This window comes from Rhineura floridana, chromosome 1 (assembly GCF_030035675.1).
Source record: "Rhineura floridana isolate rRhiFlo1 chromosome 1, rRhiFlo1.hap2, whole genome shotgun sequence".
NCBI lineage: Eukaryota > Metazoa > Chordata > Lepidosauria > Squamata > Rhineuridae > Rhineura > Rhineura floridana.
In genome coordinates, this window is record NC_084480.1 from 270609657 (window position 1) to 270634692 (window position 25036).

At 41.8% G+C, this 25036-nt stretch overlaps 1 protein-coding gene across 4 annotated transcripts in view; it reads left to right on the forward strand.

The window, feature by feature from the left end:
* KCNB2 (potassium voltage-gated channel subfamily B member 2) overlaps positions 1–8478 on the forward strand; it is a 306908-nt gene extending 298430 nt beyond the window's left edge. For all 4 annotated transcript variants that reach the window (XM_061601270.1, XM_061601280.1, XM_061601289.1 and 1 more), the window contains one exon: positions 134–8478. In XM_061601270.1, the coding sequence (XP_061457254.1) occupies positions 134–2302 (2169 nt within the window). In that variant the 3' untranslated portion in view covers positions 2303–8478. The remainder of the gene's footprint in view (positions 1–133) is intronic.
* The last annotated feature ends 16558 nt before the right edge of the window (positions 8479–25036 follow it).

Below are 25036 nucleotides of genomic sequence, written 5' to 3' on the forward strand. Positions count from 1 at the left end.
ATCCGGTTTACTGAGTCTAGTGGATCCTGAATATAATGACCTGCAAGCCTCTTTGTGCACTATTTCTGTGGTTGAACTTCTAACATCCATTATGATTTTCTAACCAAATTTTTTGCTTATTTTTGTTTTACAGATTTTGGCCATTGTATCCATTTTGTTCATTGTACTGTCCACCATTGCTTTGTCACTCAACACTCTGCCTGAGCTTCAAGTAATTGATGAATTTGGACAGCTAAATGACAACCCGCAACTAGCACATGTAGAGGCTGTGTGTATAGCTTGGTTCACTATGGAGTACCTTTTGCGTTTCCTGTCATCTCCGAACAAGTGGAAGTTCTTCAAAGGTCCATTAAATGTTATTGACTTGCTAGCCATTTTACCCTATTATGTCACCATTTTTCTCACCGAGTCCAACAAAAGTGTCCTGCAGTTCCAAAATGTCCGCCGTGTCGTTCAGATATTCCGTATCATGAGGATACTAAGGATTCTTAAACTTGCCAGACATTCAACAGGTCTTCAGTCTTTAGGATTCACCCTCAGGAGGAGTTACAATGAATTGGGTTTATTGATATTATTTTTAGCAATGGGTATCATGATATTCTCCAGTCTCGTATTTTTTGCTGAGAAAGATGAAGATGCTACAAAGTTTACTAGTATTCCTGCCTCATTCTGGTGGGCCACCATCACTATGACTACAGTAGGTTATGGTGACATATATCCCAAGACTTTACTAGGTAAAATTGTTGGAGGATTGTGTTGCATTGCTGGGGTGCTAGTAATAGCCCTACCCATTCCCATCATAGTAAACAATTTTTCAGAGTTTTATAAGGAACAAAAACGGCAGGAGAAAGCCATTAAAAGAAGGGAGGCACTTGAGCGAGCAAAAAGAAATGGAAGCATTGTCTCAATGAATCTAAAAGACGCCTTTGCCCGCAGCATGGAACTGATTGATGTAGCTGTGGATTCCGATAAGACTGAGGAAGCAGCCAATTCAAAGAAAACCTCTGATGATAACCACTTATCTCCAAGCCGGTGGAAATGGGCCAGAAGGACAATGTCTGAAACAAGTTCTAATAAGTCCCTGGAGAACAAATACCAGGAAGTGAGCCAGCAAGATTCCCATGAACAGCTCAACAATGCCGCAGCAACCTCCAGCCCCCAACACTTGAGTGCTCAGAAACTCGAAATGTTATATAATGAAATTACTAAAACTCAGTCTCAGCCTAACCTTAATGCCACCTACCAAGACCCAGCAGTAAAACCTCCCCTCTATGAGGAGGAAATAGAAATGGAAGAGGTTGTTGGACAGGGAGAGCCATCGATGTCAGGGCCCAAAGATGTGGTGACTGACATGAGAAGCACTTCCAGCATTGACAGCTTTGCCAGCTGTGCAACCGATTTAACTGAGACAGACCGATCCCCCCTGCCTCTGTTCTCCAGTTCTCACCTGCAGCTAAGGTTCCCAACTGACTCCGTCCATTTAGAAGACCAAAGAGAAAAGAGTTCTCAGTTTTTATCACGCGCAAAGGATAAAATGTTTGCCCCCAGAGACACCACCTTTGAGTATTCCCCAGTCAATACAGCCTTGAGCACGGATACCTCTGGTTCCCAGTCTGTACTTCATGGTCATCTGCACTTTGACAGCGCTATGGAGAGTCCCAAAAGTTCTCTAAAAGGAAGCAATCCATTAAAAGCAAGGTCCCTTAAGGTTAATTTCAAGGAAAACAAAGGCGGTGGTCCACAAACACCACCGAGCACTGCAAGGCCATTGCCAGTGACAGCAGCTGCAGATTTCATGCAATCTACCCCTCCTCAGCATATCAGCACCATTCTCTTAGAAGAGAATTCACTACATGGGGACAGACCCTTGTTGGCTGCTGATGCCCCAGTGGTTTCCCAGGGAACTTCTAAGAAATCGTCCCCTCTTCTGTTTCCAAAACAAAAGCTTTTTACTTTTGCTTCAAAAGAGAGGAGAAGCTTCACTGAAATGGACACTGGAGAAGAAGATGACTTCATGGAGATTCCTGGCATAAGACATGACAAGAAGCAGGATATCAAGACAAACTGCTTTGGGAATAAACACAACGATGGGAACCATTTAATGGAAGAGCCTCGAGTCAGCTCTTCTTCGCCCAAAAGCTTGGGGCACAACTGTACTCAAGACATTTACCATGTTGGGGGGGAAATAAAAGGAGACAATAGCCAAGAAGATCACAAAATGGAAAACCATTTGTTTTCCCCAGAAATTCACACAAATCCTGGAGAAACTGGTTACTGTCCCACAAGGGAAACTAGCATGTGACTAGTTAAGAGAGCAATAATGACAAAAATTCATATCTTTATACCACTATTAGTAATGCCTATGAACTAAAACATGGGAAGCCTCAGAAGTACATAAAATGTTATTTTTGCATGGCATGAAGAGTTGATTAGTTTAAGTACTGTTAAATTTAAAAGTGGAGATCTGCTTTTTTGTAACAAAAAGGGGGGAAATCAGGAAAAAATGATGCAAGAACAGTGAGTAAATAAACAGCTCTTTTCAGAGCCCATCTTCTGCAATGTCTGATATTTTTGATCCTTTCACTTATGGTTGTAGATACGTCTTTTTAAAAAAAAAACTTTTGCTCTTGGTTATAATGAATTTTTGGAATTTGCACATGAAAGGATGAAATATTGATGCATGTGCTCATAATGGTGTGAAACAAGGTGCTTTGAGCTTGCAAAATGCATACATTTGTAAATAGTTTGGGTTTGTGGGGAGATCTACCAAGGATCTATGGAAAACCCATTTCCTGGGACACAGGTACTTCCTTCACAATTTGATACCTGGAGGATTTGTATAGACTTATGTTGCAAAATTGCAACTTCTTCTTAAAGCAACTTACTTATCTTGCTTTCTGTTTAAAAGCTCATAAAGTATAAGCTGCTTGTTTGAGTAAATGATAGTATTTCTCATTTATTTGTGAAGTAAATCATATCTTAAATTATTTTTATTTGCATAGATTTCACCGATAAACTTGCAAGTTTTGAATAAAATTCATTTAAGATTGTAAGATTTAATGACCAGAAATTGGAAGTTTGATATAAGAACTGCCAAAATCAAAACAAAGACAGGAACACCATTATCCTATACATATGGCAATAAAATGTGCCAAATGGCCATGAAAAGTGATTATTTTATATTAAAAAGTTAACATTTTATATTGCAGTTATAATCACTATACGCGCTAGTGTTAAAAAATCTTATTTTTAGAAGGCAGTTTTTTATTGTTATCCTTGCTGCTAATACCTCTTTGGGACACTGGGGCAGTTGCCTACCACTTTTTCGCCACTAAGCACAGCAGTTTTAGATCATTTCTTAATTTCGGAATACTGACATAACTGCCCTTCCTTGAATCAACAGACAAGAACAGCTGCTTTATAAACACAGTTGGAAAACCCAAATCTCAAAGTAGATGATATTTTCAATGTGCCCAAGCTCTGCCTCAAATTTGCAAGCATGATGTTTTATACAGACTTTGCTTTGAGCAGGTTCACTCTATCAGGTTTTTCATGTGTATTTGTTGCAATTAACACATGGGAAACTAAACCATTTGATACTTCTGTGTTTTTCTTCTTCATTACATCTCTTCCATCACGTGCATTCTTATTGATCAATAGGAGGCAAGTTCTCCTGTGATAAGATTAACCAGCATGTGAATTAAACTTTCTAAAACATGTACCTTTTTGCCAAATTCCAGTAATTTCAGCAGAATAATTATTTCTGCAAATTTAAAGAAGCTGTACATAAAAATATTTTCAAATCACAAAACTCAACACTGGACTCTAATAAGGTTAACAATTTTCATTTTCTGGTAAAAATTATATTTTAATTTGTGTGTTGTTATTTCTTCATTAACCCAATTACACTGATTTTACCCATGGTAGACTATTTAAAACTCTGTTTGCTGCAACAGAATGGTTTATAATGTACTCGGCAGAATTCAAAGATTCTTATAAGCTTATTTTTCTTTGAAGGCTATTTTAATTTTGTATTTTATTTTTTAAAAAAAATTGGCTACAAACAGCTTTCATAGAGAAAACTATGGTCCAAGTCCAGTAGCCCTTAGATTGCAGTTTGGTAAGGATCACATGCAATAATATCATCAACAGGTATTACCTTTTTACAAGGTAATTACAAGCACAGAAAAAGTCATTTAATTTGTTTCTTAGATTCCTTTTAATACTGGCTTTTAATTTTAAATAAGGTATCTCCAGGTTTTTCTCTTAAGAATTTCAATCCTGGACTTAAACATTGTTTCTAAAACACACACACACACACAAAACAATGTCTGGTCATTAAGTCTCAAAGTACACATCTGTTCTTCATGGCTGTCCAAGTAATTCTAGTGACCTCCATTCTATTTCATGAACCTCCTTTATTTATTTATTTATTTATTTGTCTTGTTTTAATTGTAGATATTCTCATTGACTGAGACTAACTAGCTTTTAGAAGACATTGCTCTGTAATTTCCGTACTTTTTGGACATCATGAAGTCCTGCTTGATCTGCCTTTATCCTTACAACCATATACAGGCCCAAACCAAAGGCTAAGTGAAACCTTGGGCTTAGGTTGAAAATAGGAGGTTGGTCACTGATTTCAATGAAGTCATAGTTTTGTTCATAATCCTTACCCAGGGAAAACTCTCATTGGCTACCACGACTGTTCCAACTTGAGCTATAGGTCTAAGGTTCCAAAGCTAAAATATTTTCTTATTAAATAAATCTTTTTCACCTTCAGAACCCTGCTGGTATACCATGTGAGATACATTGCTAATGTTCTCATTAGGCTAGTTACTTGCTTCAGTCTATAGAAATGTTAAGATTTTGGATTGTATCCAATGTTAGTCCTAATCAGAATAGACCCCTTGAAATTAATGGGCATGATTAATTTAGGTCCATTCATTTCAGTGGGTGTACCCTGAATACTATTTAGTTGGAGACAATCCTTTGTCTCCCCAAGCCAAGTCCATTATGCTATAATCTAGAAGCCCTTTGCTACTGAATACCTAAAGGGCAGTATTCTAAGTCTACCTCAGTTTGACTTCATATATGCTGTTAGCAATTCAGCTGATGCCACTAAAGATTGATCATTAGCACAAGAAGATGAATTCTAGGCAAATATAAGGACAGTAAGGGCAGTTCGGCAATGGAACCAACTGCCTAGGGAGGTGGTGGGATCCGCTTCGCTGGATTTCTTCAAGCAGAGGCTGGACAGCTATCTGCGGGAGATGCTCTAGCTGTGGATTTCCTGCTGTGAGCAGGGGGTTGGACTCGATGGCCTACAAGGCCCCTTCCAACTCTATGATTCTATGATTCTATGAATCTCTTTCTGATAGAAAATGAAGATGTTTCATTTATTTTCATACATATTTCATACAAGATATTGCCACTGAATGCAATGTGCCCTCTTCCTAAAATTGATTTAAGAACTAAAGTTTTATTAAAGAGGCATGTTGTTCTATGGTATACTAACTGAACTGACTGCATTGCTCGCAACCAACTGTATGCTAGAGAGAGAGAGACAAGGGGTAGCCAAAGTGATGCCCTCAAGATGATGTCAGACTCCAACTCCCATCCACCCCAGTTAGTATTGCTAGTGGTCAAGGACAATGGGAACTGTAGTCTAGCTATATCTAAAGGGCACCATATTGGCTACCCAAATATGCACTGTTCCTTTCTATCAGCTTGCTTCTTATGGAACAATAATATCTGGCATCATATTACCACTCCATATTCATTAAGATGGAGAACTGTCAATACAGTTTCATAGCAGGTGTATGTGTGTTGATCAGATGCTTCAACTGCATCACAATTATTGTAACTTACTTCTTTTACATCAAAACAAACCCAAATTAAAGGTAAAAAACTATGACAAATCTTGTTGTACCAACAGATATATTGTGGCATAAACTTTCATGAATCAGAGACCTTAGCCACTCCCCCACACAAAAAAATTGTTAGTCATTAAGATGTCATAAGACTATTGTTTTTGCTGCAAACATGGCTACCCCTCTGGAAATTTGTCAAATTAAGGGTGTATTTTTAATTATATGGAATAATGTAATAGATTTTTTTTAAGCACTGAGAGTTTTTCTTCCAGGTAACGCTTATAATAGTACTGACCCTAATGGATGGTCTTTGTTCTCCTTAATGCACAATTATGGGAAATATTTGGTCACAATAAACATTACAAAGAAAAAAACGGAGAACCACTTTTACAGTACAGAAGAAATGCAGCTACAAAAGGGAGAATGGAAGGCAGAGCATCTGTGAGTACATAAGGCATGTTTAAAAACAAAATACACTTATGCTTTATCACATGTTGCTTGTATAATATGGTAGCTATTGTCACAAAAGTCAATGTTAAGACTTCTGTTCCAACCCTATATTGCTTGCACATCAACCACTGTGGTTCTCAATTCTTGTAACTGAAACTATAATGAATCCAACATTGTAAAAAAAAACACCTTGCATTCTTTGCAGCATATGGGGATTTCCTGCTAAGGCTGCAATCCTCCAGCTAGCTTCACCTACTGAAGGCAAGTGACATGTAACCAAGAATGGTTGAGTGCAGAATGGCAGCCTGTTGTGTCACAGCAGCAGTAAAGCAGAAGTTCCTCCAGATAAACAAATGTGTGAATACAGCTTGGATGGCATTCTTACAATGAGAACTATCAAAAGAGCTGCATACTCCCTTTTCCCACCCTTAATGTAGCTCCACACAAACAAACACACAGAGAGAAGGATGCAAAACAGGCCAATCACCCACACATGCAGTACTTTCTGCTCATGCATCAGGCTGTTTGGATCCTGGCCGGTATAGCCTGTCAGCATTCTGATGAGGAATGAGGAATCTACAAAGAGGACACAGTGGTCTCAGTGCTTGTTCTCAAAAGCACAGTGGCATTCAAAATATTATTCATTAACTGTCAGAATCTGTTGAGCGGGCAAGTAATATTAGTTTGGAAGTGGCAATTCTGCATACCCACATTATATCATCAAGATAAGCCTTTTCCAATCTGGTGTACTTCAGATGCTATTGGACGCCAGTTCCCATCAGCCTCAGCCAGAATGGCCAATGGTTAGGAATGATGAGACTTGTTGTCCAAACCACCTCGCAGGCACAAAGTTGGGGGAGGCTGATCAAGATCAATACCATTGAAATGAATGCTAGACATAAAAGAAAATGGGCTGCTGCTCTCTTTAAATGGAGCTATTTCTGATTTACAATAAATGAGACCACATCCAGGCCTGCAGGATGTTACCTGCCCATATGTTGAATGTAAGCAACTACCACTGAAGTGCACAATGATGGAGGATCAGCTTCTCAGCAGTGTGTATTCATGTCTTTCTGAAAAGAGCGTGGATGGGCTTTTCTCCATATTGGTTGTTACATGAAATTACTATCTATTTATTTATTCAATGCATTTCTGTTGTTTTCCTGTATGTTCACATCATCATACTGCTTATCCAAGAAGGTTTGGGATTCACTTTCATGACAGAGATTGAGGTGTTGGTCAAAAGATCAAAGAGGGCAAAGTTTTAGATTTATATCTCTATATATCCTTGCCAAGTTATGCAGAGCTTTAGACATGTACTGTACGTCATATGCAAGTCAGTGCCAGCCATGCAGACAAAATGAAACATTTAGGGATCAGTTTTCAGTAACAAACAGAGCTCAGCACTTCGCCTGTTGCATTGAGATAACTGTAAATAACCACTAAATATGTACTGTTTCATGATTATAAATGTTATCTCCCATATTTTTTCCTACCTACAATAGCATGAACTCTATTTACTTAATATTGTGTTCTTCTATGGATGCTATGAATGCTGCAGGGGTGGGAGAAAGCACAACAGTATTTTTTTTAAAAAAATCATGGCACAATAGTTGTGTCTTTTCTATTGCTCAGTTTTAAAGGAATGGCAGCATTTCACTTTTAACTGCTATATTAACAACATATCCTCATTTGTTTTTTTTTAAAAAGTATATAAAATGTCCTTTTGGGATAGGAGCTACATGCATATATGATAAGTCTCATCTAATCTCATTCATCTGCCTTTACAAAATGCCCCATCCAAAATGGGAGAATATGCTGCTTATATATATATTATTTGTCTTTTAGGGGTGGAGCAGGACTGAAAAAATTACAGTGTTCTTGTAGGGCATTTTGCAATGGTATCAACATCAGACATGCTTTGTTGCATTATTGTATTTACTCGAAATGTTTTGGTTTCACCTTTTGTTTTTCCATAGAGCATACCATGCTAACTTCCCCCCACCCTTCCGCTGTCCATATTACACCATTAATAGAATTTTACATATAATGGTATTTGTATCAATGTTTCCATATCAGCTGCATTTTAACATCATGAAAAGGAAATGTGATTTTTTGGTTATTATGCTAGTTTTTTGCTAATCAGCTAAATATTTCTGCACCAATCAGCATATAAATATGCATGTGGTAGTCTGTATTGTACAGTTGTTCAACATCAAAATACTTGTTTATTTTCTGTCAAATGTCTGTAAAATGAATGGCATTGTTCTCCATTTCAGTCTGCCAGAATAAGCAGAATAGTCAATAAATGTGTAAATGAATCATCTGTGTCTCATTTTAGTTCTCTGCATGAAGCCACTTTACATTAAACATTGCATACATACCAAAATGCCAATCCATAGTGACTTTTGGTTTCATTTTTGGAAAAATAAAAACTTTTGGAAGACGTATACAGAATGGTAGGATAGAAAAATGTGCTTTACATTGTTTGTACTTTACTTCAATAGTTATTCATTCCCATGGAAGGCATCTTAGGATACCGCTTTGAGGTTATGCCAGCGTGAGCAGCCCTCTTTTGTACTTCCCATCCATTGAAGGTTACCTCTTGCTGTATCTTCCTTTCCCTCTTTGGGCAGTGCCTGTCCTATACTGTTAGGTCTTACTGGTCTTAAACCAGCAGCTTCAAGACTGGTGACCCATTGCTTGCTGCTTTGACATCAGATAGTTGGCTCTGAAGATGACTTGCTGAATGTCCCATATTCTTAGAAAAGCTTCAGAAGTTACAAACATGCTGCAACAGAGGAGGTGGCAGTGACTGTCATGTCTAGCCTACAGGGCTTTTTATGTAACATTTATAGTTGAACTCGTGCCTCATTCTCCTGCAGAGATTCTGCTGTTCCACATATGAATGATGCTCCCTCATCACACCATAGCAAAGATGTGTGTCCCATTTTGTACACTATATAAGAAGCTTCCTCTGCATTTCTGCTTCTTCTGTTGTTGCATGTTTGGAAAGTCTGAAGTTTGTCATAGCTACCTTCTTCATGCCATCACTTCTTTATTTATTGCTGCTGATGCTAGCTACATAAAATTCTTCCAGGTCATCTTTTAGCTAGTGCTGTGGCAAAACCTGACCTTCAATTTCTCAAAACTCTTCTTTCCTTGTGAAAGAGGTTTCTATTTTTCTGCCACTTTCTTGGGATGTATTAAGATTTCTTGAGAATTCTGGTGGGTGGAGGGTTGAACTTACCTTAGCGTTACAAGGTGGCTGTGGGTGGGGTGTTTCCTTCCATTAAACATTTCTCCAGCACTCTGCAGCCTCCCCAGCTGCCTCCATTGCCTGATCTGAGAAAGCCCCATGGGAGAAGATATTACATCATTTCCTGAACTTTAATTGAAGCATGAGAATTGCTTGAGATAGGTGGACTTGCTGATTTTGTGTTTAATGTGAGTCCTTCCTTTTAGCTTCTAAAAAAGCTTTCCGCAGTGATTTGTTTAAGTGAGGTGCACAGTAGGCAGTTGCCTCATCTTCCCATCCACACAAGAAAGCCTAGTTAAGAGTTCATGGGATTTTTAGGAAATGCAGGCACCCAGGGAGGCTGCAGTGTGCAGATCACTGGAGAGATGATTTGTAGAATGAAAGAAAGGACACTCCCCAACAGCCCTTTGGCACCCTTGAAAATAAGGTAGGTGCAACAAAAGCCTTGTACCCCGCCCATGATAATTTCACCAACAAATTCTCTCCCCTTTGATTATTTTTGAATACAATTTCTCTTTTTCATTAATTGCTGGAGAATGGTTGAAAAAATGCAGAAGAAATTTTCTTAGCTCCTCTCTGAGTAATATAAAGTTTATGTTTGTTGTTGTGTTCAGTTTCTGTGGTTTCTCCTTGTTGCTGCCCTTCCTTCCGCTTGCCTGCTCCTTCCTGCATGGCTGGTTTCATCCTTCAGCTTGGTCTTTAGAACACTAAAAATTTTACTTTACCTGGGAGGAAGCTGAATGTTGACACTACTTCCTTCTGTCACTCCTAGGACTAACATACATGCAGGTCTTTCTCTCAGGTTCTAGCTCATTCTTACCACTTAGTCCAAGCATCCTAAGCCCCTCATGGAAAGAGACAGACAGGCAGAGTCTCCAAACAGGTAAACAGGATCTTTTACAGAGGGTAGCATATTCTAGGTCCTGTACACACACACACATTCATGCATACAATATAATAAATAAACATAAATTGAGGGGAGCACAAAAACTTTTGCATGATGGCATCACTGTGGTTGACTATAGGAGCAGTCAAAATAAAAAGTCTAAAACTTTTTAAAAAAATGTTTTTCTTAAATGACATGGGGGGCTATCCACCTCTGTTACAGTACATATCCTACTACGTATTATAATTTAATTCCTAAAAATCAACAAATATAATTCTCAGCTACATAGATCACTAATATACTTTCAACATTTGTTATATGGGGGGGACATTTTTCTTTGAGAAAATAGCAGAGGGGAAAGGGCTAGTCCCCCAGCTCCCATGATGCAGTCCTAATCCAGATGGGGAGGAGGGCAGAGCTGCTATTTAAAAAAAAAAAAAAAGATATGAAAATAATTAATGTAACATCTAGTTTGTTCCTGATTCCAATTTCCATAGAAAAATAATTTATTCATTATGGAGAATTGTATATGCAAATAATTGATTCAGTAAAGACCTTTATCTTACTAAAAAGTTAATAAAAATTTAACAGCCCAGAGTTGCTTTATCAGTAAATAGCCAATTTTGCTGATTTGTTTCAGGCCTAGATAAACTTAGCTTCATTGCATACAGTATTGCACACCAACACAGTACTAGGAAGTCACTGAATATATGCACATACCACTGACTATGTTGGCATTCAGAATAGAGAGAGGCTTTGTATGCTTTGTTTAACTGGCAAGTAGCTGGGTTTGTTTCCAAAATCAGACTCCAGTATCTGCAGGTGTCTTCTCTAATCCATATACACTATGGATATGGCTATGGGAATTGCCTGTGTCTAATCTTATCCCTTATAACCTTAACAAGGACATACTCCTTTCCTTACTTCCTGTCTCTATTACATTCTCAGTGACTTTAAGGGAGCTTGAACGTGCTAAGGAGTGGATGCAACTTTCTTATGAGCAGTCTTGTATCAACTGATATTTACTGTGCTCCATTTTAAATATTTGATGGGGGGAAGAATATGATTTCTGTAAATGGTAAAAGAGTATTGAGCAGTAAGAGTGAGAACAATTGATCTGTAGATAAAACATAAAGTCGCATAGAATTTGACACTGACAGGAAAGAAACTTGGAAAAATGAAATCGAGCCTCAGACAAAAGGAGCTTGGGAGAGGCGATTGTGATGGGGAAATGGTGAGAGGGAAAGGATTAAACACCATCTCCCTCCCTCCCTCCTGTTTGAAAGAGCTAAACAATGTTCAAAGTATGCAGAGTAAGAAAAAAAAGCTAATTATCCACGTGTGCTGTTCCAAGGTTCAGTGAGTTACCATGTCATTCCCTAAAATGAAACAGTATAAAAAGAGGATACTTCAAGGTTTAAAAAAGAAAGAAAGAAGCATATCCACTAATTCATATAGAATAAAGAAGTTAAGAGAACAAGAAAAATGCCCTTCCATTAAGGCAGCATATATTTCTGTAGCATGTACCAAATTCAGCATATATGAAAATAACCACATAACTTGAGATAACACCAACAATATTCCAAAAGTTCATAGATGTATTTGTCAAAGAGTTCCAGAGTTCATTGCAGTACCTATCATATTCCTTCTCAGGTTGCACTATGTCCTCATTTTATGGCAGCTGGCCCATTTATTTGTTTAAGAATCACATCTGAGAGTCAGAAAAGATATAAATTACATTAAAGCAATTAATGTGCACATTTTAGTTATGTCAGGGGTAGGTAGTGTGGTGCCCTTCCAATGTGGCTGGACCATGGCTCTCATCATTCCTGACCATTTACCATGCTTCCTGGAGAGCCTTACATTGGCTACTTCTGTTCTATGTATGTAATTAGCAGCTGTGGGGAATTCTGAGCAGCTTTGACATCATGGGAGGTGGGGAGGAGAAGTTTAAATCTTTGGCAGTAATAGAGGTTTCCCTTAAAATAGAAATAGGCACTTTGGAGGCAATTTTTATTGTCACCATAGCAGGGAGACAAAGAATTAAATTTTATCTCTACCAGGCCTGACATTATAAGTTGGCCAGGTTGGGTATTAGCTGAGGGCCCCGGAGGCTTGGAAGGGTCTTTCACTGGGCCAACCCAGCTGTACTGCCATTCATTGCACTCCCTCCAGGACCCTGAATGATTTTTCAGTGGCAGGCAGCAGTGCTGCTTTTGAATGGCAGCCAAGCTCAGCTCTCATCTTTGGTGGCCACCTGCCATCTTAAGTTACCTAAAATGAAATGTCCTGGCCCATACATCTATAAAAATTATTAATTTCTATAGTCTGGGTAGGATTATAGATCTATGAGTATAGATTTCATGGATCAATAAGCTAGGGTATTACATTTTGAGTAATTTAAGATGGTGGCTGGCCACCATGGGTGGGAAGCAAGCTTAGCTCCCATTCAAAAGTGTGGGCACTCGTCCACCATTAAAGTGTGTCCAGGGTACCTGTGGAGGGCAGTGAGTGGTACTGCTGCCAAAGCAGCTGCAGTAGCAGAGAACACTCCTACTGGGAAGAAGGGTGGGATATAAATAAATAAATAAAGCAAGCAAGTAGGTGGCAGTGGTTGTCATGGCCATCACAAACAGAACTGGCCCCTACTCTGGTTGGGAGTGATGGGCAAGCCCTCCCCAAAGTAGGGCACCAGGTCTCATCTCTACACACACACAGACACACAGACACATACACACACACACGAGTCCTGAAGCTGCTCAGGCTTACCCATAACAAAAACATGTACATTCCGTTGCAGTCACACAGTCAGCATTATGTTAGGCCCTTAACCATGACTCAGAGATGTGTGAACTCTTTCAGAGGCAATTCATGGACTCAGGCAAAAAAGAAGCAATACTTCTGTGTCATCAATATCCAGTCAATTTTCCAGGTGTGACAGATTCCTGCAATCCTTGTTCTTCCTGCACTAGAGATACAAGCTTCACCTCCTCTTTGTAGCATCAAATGAACCGAGGTTTACTTCAGAGTTCAGAGCATGAGTGCAGGACTGTCATTTAGGGATGGAGAAGAAACTAATAATACATTTCAGGATACCCCCAAACAACAATTTTAGTATAATAACGATGTTAAATATTAATTTGGGAACAGGGAGTCACCCCCCTTAGGTCCCTCCATCAAGAAGAAGCAATTATTTGGCACAATTCCAGAGATTTCAAACTCAGGCTGTGAAATGTATGTTTTTTTTCAGTTTCTGTATTACCCATGGCTAGACACTAATTACCCTTAATCTATCACAGCCGTATAGCTTCCCCAAAGCTGCAATATTATGCTCACATACCTGAAAATAATACCCACTGAACTCTGTGGAACTTACATCAGAGTAAATATGCTTACAGTGGATCTCATGATTCATGTCTACAGCAATGTCAAAGGAATATTTTGAAATATTTTTAAACATTCAAGAGATTTATAAAACAAATGGAGATGTCAGTGTTTGCTATACCCAATATCTCCAAGACAGACTCCCTTGAAGGATTCTCTTTTCATTGTGCAGTCTTTCTGATGTAGCTTGCCAATCAAGAAATTGCACATATGGTAGCTGCAATGAACAATGAATTGCTATTTTTATTTTTCCTGGTTTGTCTAAGCCATTTGCATGTGTTGCTCACATACTGACATGAGGAATGATAAAGATCATCATGCATTAGCTACGAGAGTCTGCATGCACCACAGTGGAGCACAGTTACTTGGAACAATCATCATGTGTCACTTCACAAGGACAGCTGCAGATATTCACCCACTGGCTTTAGGTAAAGACCAAATTTCATCAGAATTTTCATAAGGAGTAGCCTGATTTTTAAAAAAATGCTTATCGTGAAATTTAAATCAAACTTTTATCCAGAATTATTTACACAGATAGACAAAAATCAAATGCAACCCAACACACATTTCACTCAACTTCCTTTACTTTGTCCAGCAAAGCATAATAATGTTTCACCTTGGCTTGTCAAACTAAATAGTACATTATCACCTGGATCCAGTGGCTCTTGTGCAGTCTTTCCTGCAGTGTACACCACACTGTAGAAAAAAAAACAAGCCAGCATGTGCACCAGAGTCCTGCAGAGTTCTCAATGGCAACTGCTGCAGTGGCGGCTGGTGGCTCCCACATCAGTGGGGCAGTGGCATCTGCTCCTGGTTTTAGTCCAAACTAAAACCTGGAGCAGATTTCACTGCCCCATTCACATGAGAGCCATCAGCCACCACTGGGCTGCAGGAGCCTATATATTCAGAGGATTATATTCCTGAGTCCAAGAATAGATAAGTGGGTGATAGGCTCTTACCACTCATTTAAAATTTTGTGTCACAGTTCACAAGCCAACATCAGGAATGTGTATCTGTGCGATACATATTTTCAAAAATTGTGCAGGTTTTAGGTAGAAGATGTGTTCCATAAGAACAATTTAATCCCCAAGAATGAGTCTCATTCAATATTAGCTTTCCCAAATGCAGATGTTGTGGTTTGATTATTACAAACTGACCAAACTTCTTTCAAAACTGACCACATTTCTTTCAAAAGAATGTGAGCATGTATAGACTTTCACCTCAATTTCCACCTTTCTTTTCATCAAGGAAGAAGTAAATATCTACGTAGTTATTGCCTATCTCCATCTAATGCTGTGTCTGACATTCTTATGTAATCTAATATATATTTCTACACATCCCTGTGGAATGTCTTGGTGTCAGTGGAGCAAAGGTTCTCTATGCTTGCTCCTACTACAGGAAGAATCTCTCAAAGTAACAATGTGATAACAAATATTCTGATTTCCAGCTACAATCCTGCAAAATGCACATGGGAATTGGTAAAGCTTTGCATTTATTTGGGGCAAGCAGTTAGATGGAATGCATTCTTAGATCTCACACCTGTGGATAGCTTCAGCATTATTCCGAAATGGGACAGAAGGAACACAAGGGCCTCATGCTTCTTCTGCATCATTCAAAGTCAGCACTTCAGTGAGATGTCTGATCTCCAGATACAGGCACAGTTCATGTGCATCTCACCGTGGAGGAAAACAGCTTTGGACATTTACACAGGACATGCAAAAGGGGAATGTGCAAAGTGTTGATGCTTCCTCCCCAAACCCTCCGCCACATTTCTGTGTAACATTCAATAGATGCTCCAAGAGCCCAGACATGATCTCACAGGCCATCCTTAACTGGATCTCCCAGTGCGTCCTGCCCCCCCTTTAAAGCAACTGTTGGATTATTATTGGAGCCGGTATGCTAGGAGAGAGAGGTGTTTAACCCTTCCCCCTGAACCACTTTATCAACCTGAATCCCGTCCATAAGCTGCTATTAGCCTCATGGAGGGAGATAGGTATATTAGTGTGTACAGGTACCTGTATTTTTTCTGTTCAGCTGACTAATAGCAGATTTGGGAGTGACTTAGTGCAGGTAAAGGGTTAAATGCTCTCTCACCAACACTCCAATCTTAATCAGCCTTTCTTCTCATATTTGAAGGGGATGTTTTTGTTTTTTACCAGAATGCAGTTTGGTCTGCAGTAAAGCAGCAAAATAATGGTGATTATGCTAATTAAAATGGGAGGATGATGTAAATTTTAACTATCTGCACTAGGAATTGTATAAATGGACTTCCACTTGCCAAATGTGCAGGTGGGCAGAAAGCCCACTGGTAGCACCCCAGCAGCACAGCACAGCAGAAAGCCCCCAGATGGGGCTGAGCCAGCCCACAATCCACGGGATCCCAAGCTGGTTTCACAGCCAGCTCCATCTGATGCTGCCTGCCCACCCCCTTCCGCTGCTGCCACCATGAATGACAGTGACTCTGCTGTTCTGCAGAGCTCCAGCAGCAGCAGTAGGGAGTTACGATTGCTCTGTCTGATGGATACAATCTTAGATTCCAGAACGACAGCATTCAAAAATCTATCAATTTATCTATTTAAAAAGTATAAGCAGATTCTCTGTAAAATGACTGCAGGCAAATGAATTCATCTACTGCTGAGTTGTGGTTGGTACAGGACATCGGATTATGTTTCTGAATAAGTAACTGTGGTAGGAATTGTTGTATAGTGTCCATGGATACTCATGCTTGTATCCCAGAATTCAGCAGCCATAAATATTTCTGCCACTAAATGTTTCTCAACACTAAAAGGTATAAACATTGCCCAAGGGAATTGTGCAAAACAATTAATGAATATTCATGTCTCCCTACACCCATATTTCTCATTCTCTTCCCATACACTCTTAGAATCAACCAAGTCCAATTACACTTAAACTCTTGTGGGATCATTTGTTACATTACTAGTGTTACGGGATGGGGAGGGGGAAGGAATAGGTTGCATTAATGTTAACATTTTTCACACTTTTATATTCAAACACAAATATTAGTACATCAGAATAAATATGCACCTATATTGTATATTGCAACAAATATGCACCTATATAATATGCATATAACACTTTTAAATCCTATAAATAGGTTAAATTACATGAAATCACTGTGACCGGTCAACTTTATTGAAGTAATAGCATCATTGTTTTCATCTACTCTTAATAATAATAATAATATTTTGGGGGGGGGCGGGGGGTTGTTTTAAGGTTGGGTGCCTGCCTGAGTGGTGCAAGCATACATTGGCGTGGAAGACACGGAGAGCGGTCTATGAGAGGAGGAGGTCGATATAATATCTTGACCTCAATAAGGAGAAGGAGCCACTCAGCAGCAAGATAGAACTGCAGCCAGCTAGACGGACTTAACTGGGGGTAGGGAGGCCTGCCTGGGCAACAGGCGCGGAGGGGGTCATGTGCAAGGTCGAGAGGGCTATGGTGGGGAGGGTGGGGGGCCATGATATTAAGAGGCTAGGCGGCAGACGCTGGAAAGGTGTAGGTGGCAGGCCATGCCAATTTAGGGGAACGAGGGATAGATGCATTATATCCATCCCCTGTTCCGGGCCTGCTCACAGCCAGAAGAAAGCTGGGGAATGTACAACTCCATCCGACCTTCGACTGCTGCTGTGTAATGCCAGGTCTGTGGTTCAGAAGACATCACTCATCCACAATATGATTGTGGATGAGAATGCAGACCTGTTGTGCATCACGGAAACTTGGCTGGACGAGGCCTCAGCCCCAGTGCTTGGGGCCATGTGTCCGGCCGGGTTCCAGTACGCGCAGCAGCCGAGGGTTGGTAGGCGGGGAGGGGGTGTGGCAATTATATATCGGGAGTCTTTGATTTTTACCAGACCTCCTCTCCACGAGACCACATTTGTTGACTGCATGTACTGGAGGTTGGGCCCAAAGGGCAGTTTAGGAATTCTGCTTGTGTACTGCCCACCCCGCTGCACAGCAGACTCCCTGACCGAGGTGCTTGAGGTTGTCGCGGATGTGCGGGCTCTGTCCCCTAACCTAGTGGTTTTGGGGAATTTTAACCTGCACGCTGAGGCAGCTCTCACAGGAGCTCCTCGGGATTTCTTGGAAACCATGACTTCCTGGGAACTGCACCTTAGTAATACGGGGCCCACCCATGTAGCCGGTCATGCTCTTGACCTTGTGTTTGTCTCGGGAGGGGATGGAAGTGCTCTGAAAATAGGGGCTGTCGTTGTTAACCCCGTGTCATGGTCAGATCACTATCTGGTAAATATAGATCTCTCATTGCCGCACACCCTCCACAGGGGACAGGGACCTATTAGAATGGTCCGTCCCAGACGCCTGATGGAGCCTAAGGGATTCCTGAATGCGCTGGGAGAATTGGAGCTGTCTGAAGGTCGCCCGGTCAAAACCCTGGTGATGGAGTGGAATAGGGAGATCACCGGGGCAATTGACCGGGTGGCTCCGAAACATCCTCTCCCCCTGAATAGAACTCAGACTGCGCCCTGGTATACTCCACGGTTGCTGGGTCTGAGACAGGAGGTGAGATGACTAGAGCGCCGGTGGCGGAAATCGCACTCTGAAGACGATCGGACACTGGTTAGAGCAGCAATTGCAGCCTACCAAGTGGCAACAAAGGCAGCAAAGAGGGAATTCTTTGCTGCCTCTCTTGCGTCCGCAGAGTGTTGTCCCAGGAGGTTGTTCCAAGTGGTCCGAAGCCTGGTCGGTCCAGTTGTGCAGGAACCCATGGAACTTTCTAAAGCCTCCTGTGACATATTTGCTAAACACTTTGCTGATAAAATTGAGCGCCTAAAGAGTACGATTCCGTATGCCGTGGATACAGGAAGTGTGCCAGAGTCGGCCAGTTGCATTCCGGTCTGGTGGGATCGGTTTCAGCCTCTTCCCTCTGAGGAAGTGGACAAGGTGCTCTCTACTGTGAACCCAACCACTTGCTTGTTTGATCCTTGCCCTACATGGCTCATTTTGGGCTGTAAAGAGAAACTGAGTGAAGGGATCAAGACAGTGGTGAATCCTTCTTTAGAAGAAGGTGTGGTGCCATTAGCCCTCAAGGAGGCGGTAATAAAGCCCATTCTGAAAAAGTCCTCCTTGGATCCCCAAGATTTAAACAACTTTCGCCCAGTTTCTAATCTTCCATTCTTGGGCAAGGTCATCAAGCGAGTGGTGGCCGAACAGTTAAAGACACACTTGGATGAAGCAGATTATCTGGATCCATTCCAGTCTGGCTTCAGGACTGGTCATGGAACTGAAACAGCTTTGGTCGCTATGGTGGATGATTTAAGGAGGGCATTGGATAAAGGAGAACATGCATTCCTCGTCCTCCTGGATCTCTCAGTGGCTTTCGATACCGTCGACCACGGTATCCTTTTAGATCGTCTGGAGAGAATGGGAATAGGGGGCACTGTTCTACGGTGGTTCCGTTCCTATCTCTCAGACAGACATCAACGGGTGGCATTGGGGGATAAGGTCTCGGACCCTTGGCCTCTCAATTGTGGTGTGCCACAGGGTTCTATCCTTGCCCCCATGCTATTCAACATCTATGTAAAGCCGCTGGCAGCCATCATCAGGAGATTTGGGCTGCGGTGCCACCAATATGCGGATGACACCCAGCTCTATCTCTTGTTTAAGTCCTCGCCAGAGTTGGCTGTGGAGACTATTTCCAAGTGCCTGGAGTCAGTAAGTGAATGGATGGGAGGAAATAGGCTGAAGCTAAACCCTGACAAGACCAAGGTGCTGCTCGTGGGAGACAGGAAAAGATTAGGAGCTTTAGACCTGGTGCTCAATAGGGTAAAACTGCCCCTGAAGGACCAGGTCTGCAGCCTCGGGGTCATCCTTGATTCCCAGCTGTCCATGGAGGCTCAGGTTTTGGCAGTGAGCCGGGCAGCTTGGTTTCAATTACATCTAATACAGAGGCTGCAACCCTATCTGCCTGTCCATCTTCTCCCACAGGTAGTACATGCCCTGGTCTCCTCTCGCTTAGACTACTGTAATGCGCTCTACGTTGGGTTACCCTTGAAAACGGTCCGGAAACTGCAGCTGGTACAGAATGCGGTGGCACGTTTGATTACGAACAGCTGTCGCCGCGATCACATCACTACGGTGTTACAAGATCTACACTGGTTACCAGTTGTTTACCGGGCCCAATTCAAGGTGTTGGTACTAACCTTTAAAGCCCTACACGGTCTCGGCCCAGCTTATCTGAAGGAACACCTCCAGCATCAACAAATATGCCGCCTGACTAGATCAGCCACTCAAGACCTTCTCTCGGTCCCACCAGTCAAAACAGCTAGACTGGTGCGGACCAGAGAGAGGGCATTTTCAATCGTGGCCCCCACCCTCTGGAACTCTCTCCCTCATGATCTTCGCCATGCCCCCTCCCTGCCAAGTTTTCGCCAAGCCTTGAAAACCTGGCTATTCAGGCAGGCCTACAAGATCCCTGGGGTAGCCTAATTTTATTGGTTTTAGCTATGGGTGGGTTCGGTTTCATTTTATATTGTAGTTCTTGGGTTTTTATGTAGTTTGTATGTTGTATTTTAATTGATCTTGTACGCCGCCTAGAGTGGCCGCTTGTGCGGCCAGATAGGCGGCCTAGAAATAAAATTTATTATTATTATTATATTGTTTAAAACAAAGTGTGTGTATGCATTTGTGGGTGGGTAAATTCTTTGTTCCTTGCCCAATTTTGTAAATTAATCTTTAATAACCACTTTAATGAGAAAGTTTAAAAATGCAAAAGAAGCTGGAATTATAGCAAGATGCAGTTTGCTTGGCACAATCCTATTTACTGGCAGATCAGTGGTCTTCCCACTACTCACCACCTCTCCACCCCAGATTTAAATTTAGCACAATTGTGCTAATTCATTCTAAATAGTGAAAATCTGGAAAAAATCCCCATGATGAAAGACATAATGCAGGACAGCTGAAACACTCTTTTCAGGGCCAGCACCAGAGGGCAGTGTCAGCTCTTCACTGAGACAGCAGTGTCGGTGGGGGTGCAGGCAGGGCTGGAGATTCCTTGGTAATTGCCAGGCGTAAGTCCTCAGCTGGCAGCTTGGCTATAAATCTGCCAGGCTAGCAAGGAGGAAGCAAGATAAGGGCAGAGGCCATTTAAAGCTTACGTGCCAAGCCAGAAATCCAGAAGAGACGTCAGTGAAGGTCCGGGTCTAATTTGCCGAGAGATCAGTCCAAGTCAAGGTTCAGGGGATAGGAAGACACACAGTGGTCACGCCTGACGTTGTAGTCAGCAACAAGCTGAAACCAAGGTTTGACTTTTAAGGAGCAGGTTTGTCAGCAGGTGTGAGCCATCAGCGTTTTGGCCTTAAGTGGACAGGCCTGCCCCTCTTCTGCCTGACCTTCTGTTGTCTACGTTCTGCAGGTGAGGGGGGAGTATCCTGTTCACTGTCTGCATCTGGCTGAAGGGCTTCAGCTGTGTCTGGGGTGCTCTGCAGCTGAGGGGGAGAAGGAGCTGGGTTCTCAGGAGTTTCCTCCATTTCTCCTTCTGGGTCTGCTGCTGTTACTCCCGAATCATCCTCGTCTGATGAGTCCTCTGACGGGGCCATGACAGGCAGCCTGAAGGGCTCCTCCTTAGTGTGGGAGGGTAGCGCTCCCATAAACCAGCATATATGCCCCACCTACCTCTCCTGTCCCTGTGGATGATGTGTGCGCTGCATGCGTATGCTTGCCATCAACCAAGATGGCAGCAGGGGCTTCTTAAGGGACTAATGCCCCTGCTGCCATCTTGATTGATGGTAGGCATGTGTGCGCAGTGCACACATCATCCACAGGGACAGGAGAGGTAGGTGGGACGTGCAGGCAGGCTTATTAGCCCTGCACAGCGTGTATGGGGGGGGGGGCTACAGCACTGTGGGCCTGGGGAAGGCTGGTGCCCAAGGGCCCAGTCATGCCCAGTGCCAGCCCTGACTCTCTGGCTTAAAAGTTAAAGCAGAATGGGGAAAAGAAAGGAAAACAGCTGCTCTGATGGTCCAGAGTAATACAGCAACATGTAGAATACAGTTCAATTCACTTTTGGTTTCAGTCTGGCAGCAAATTATCATAACTATCTAATCTCAGCACTAAACCGAATGTTAATAAGCAACACTGAACCAACTAGAGCCAAGCTTTCTTGGAATACAGTCATGATCACTTCAATTTGAGCAAGTCACTAAGAAAAGCACGGTCCTTTTATGCAATCAAAAACAACCCAAGTCCCAATGTACTGGGTTATACCCTCAGGAACTCTTCAGCTGATGAAAGGAAAAGCCTTTATTAAATCCTATAGCACCTAAGGGATCTCTTTGTAAAAAGAACAAGAGCGAGAGAGATCATGTCCTTGTTCCATCAAACCACATTCAGCTTGAATGTAATGAATCCTTAGTGTATTTGCAGAATAAAAGGATATAAACATGCCAGTCACACCATCTTAACTTTTCCCTAGATCAGGGATGTTGTAGCTGTGGTCCTCTGGATGTTGTTGGACTACAACTCCCATCATCCCTAACCACTGGTCATGCTGGGGGTTCAACATCTGGAGGAGCACAGGGTAGGCACTCCAGCTCCAGATAAGTGGGGTAAATGTTTAAATTGTAATCAGCGCTGCAAGTATATCTGCAAGACTTAAGGACTGTTCATATTTTTTTGCTAACTTCCGCTATTGATCTTTCGGTGTAGGTCTAGCATATGCACAATGAAGCCTTGGACCAGATGTAAAGCTAAGGTGTCTCACTGAGGGCACAGTCCTAGAGGTGTAGGTTTATGATTTGGGATGGCCCAAAGCTTAGTTTAAGGTAAACATCCCCCAGTTCCTTATTCATTTATGTTTTACTGGATATTGTTGCACTGTTGGTAACTATTGGCACAGAAGCGGGATGCTCACAATATCACACACCGACACCCACTTTGGCTGGATGGCATGCTAGGCTGTCTCAAAGGCAAGACTCCTGGTTGCACTGGACAGTATCTTGTGTTCAAACAAAGCATTAGGCTGGACATGAAACCATGACATCTTGTACAGGGCACCCTCCTGGAATTGTGGATTTGGGATGGACCAAAGTTTAGTTTGACATGCACACTCCCACTTTCTAGCTGGTACATGTCATCTGTAAAGTTGCTCATAATCAGCACTTTTGATTGCAGACCATTCTTGTGGATCTTGATGGAGACAGTTGTCCTAGTCATGGAGATATATGTTAGGGCAATGGTTCCCATTTTTTTTTCTCCACAGACCACCTGAAAATTGCTGAGGGCCTTGGTGGACCACTTAACGGTTGTTTCACCTGTTGTAGCAATTGTAATGTACTAGGCTAGATGTTATATGATTTTTAGTTGTTGTTTTTTCCAGACACACCACAGACCACCTCAATGAAGCTCATGGACCACTGGTGGTCTATGGACCAGTTTGGGAAACCCTGTGCTAGGGCATAGCCCACAGCTTATATTGTAGTGCAGGGACATAAAAACTTCAATCCCTTATTAAGGTTGCTCTTTCTGCTCTGTTTCAAACTTTTGAATAAGAAACTGGGAACTATTAACTATTTGTCTGAAAGCTACTGAAGATCAATTGCTACAGTAAAAAACAAAACACTAGTGGAACTCTTGTAACACTTTGACAGTGACCTTGATCAAATTCTACCATTGAGAAACACTTGGAGTGGATATTTCAGAAGAGGTCATATTTATTTATTCATGCATTAATTTAAAGCATTTTTATTTTCAGCTAAAATATTATCTCAGGGTGGCTTACAAACGTCTGTGAGTCCTTGCTCTCATACTCACAATCTAAAAGACACAACACAAATGGAAAAGGGATGGGGAGAGAGGAGAAAAAAAGAAAACTCAGGTACTATCTCTCAGTTACAAAGTTCTTGCAATGAGGAGGAGCTAAAAGTTGCTGGTCTTTCAGCAGAGCTAAGAGGCTCTGCAGACTCAGCTCTCTCCTACTCCTGATGGAATAGCTGCTAATGACAGCTGAGGGAGGAGCCTGATGGTGCTGGGGTTGTTTTTAGCAGAGTGGAACACAGGTCCTGCAGTCCCACTTTCCCCCTTTTACTATAGCCTGATGGAATAGGTGCTATACATGTCTTATCACAGATGGCTTATACAGATGTGTCTTATTTAACAGGGGAAGTCAGAGCTGCAGAAAACATATAGAATTTGCTAGACAATGTAATTGTGAAATCCCAGCAAGCACAGACATCCCCTGAGGATTATGTTGCCTGTGTAACCTTTCTTGAACCTCGCACACACACCTGTCCCTTTCAATATAGACATCCTCTCCCGCCCCTTCCATTGTTCTACTAGAAATGGGAATATATCTCAGACAGGAGGCTAAAAAGAATGGAATCAGTTGAAGCATGAAATTACTCTGCTTCCCTGCTGGCTCTACCTTTGTAGACATATTTAGAATCCAATGCAGGAAAGGAAAGCAGAGCATGAGAAAGCACCCCAGTCCTTCATTAAGACCATGGACCAGGAAAATAAAGGAATCCTTGACAGGAAAGCACTGTTTTTTTCAGGTTCAGAAGAATTAAGTTCTTCATTGTGCCTTCCCTCATTAAAATGCCAACCCTCATTAAAATGATCAAGTATACCAGTGGTGTAGTGCAGGGGTGGTTAACCTGCAGCCCTTCAGATGATATTGGACTCCAACTCCCATCAGCCCCAGGCTAGCATGGCCAGTGGTCAAGTATTGACCATGGAAGCCACAGGTTCCCCATCCTTGGTGTGCCTAATAGGCCAGCCAGAACTGTGGAGATCGAGTTTCCACTCTTACTCAGCCATGAAACTCAGTAGGTGATCTTAGGCCAGTCACTATCTCACAGCACAACCTATCTCACAGGACTGTTGTCAGGGTAAAACGGGGACAGCTATGGGTGATAGTTATTGGTCACCCTACTCAGAGTAGACCCATTGAAGTTAATAGACCTAAGTTAAGTTCATTAACTTCATGTCGGAATTTCTCTATTGAGATGCATAGCAGAGTTGCGTAGTGCTGCGGAACGGAGAGTATTGAGCGAGCTTAGTGTGTGTGTGTTTGAATCTTTGCTAAGATTCTACCTTCCCTGCAAATTAGTCAGACAGAGACTTTAAGCTTTAAAAATAAGAAACAACTACTTTATTCTGAAAGTACATGCTTGATAGGAAAGAGTTCTATATGTAGCTAACTAGCTATGCTGG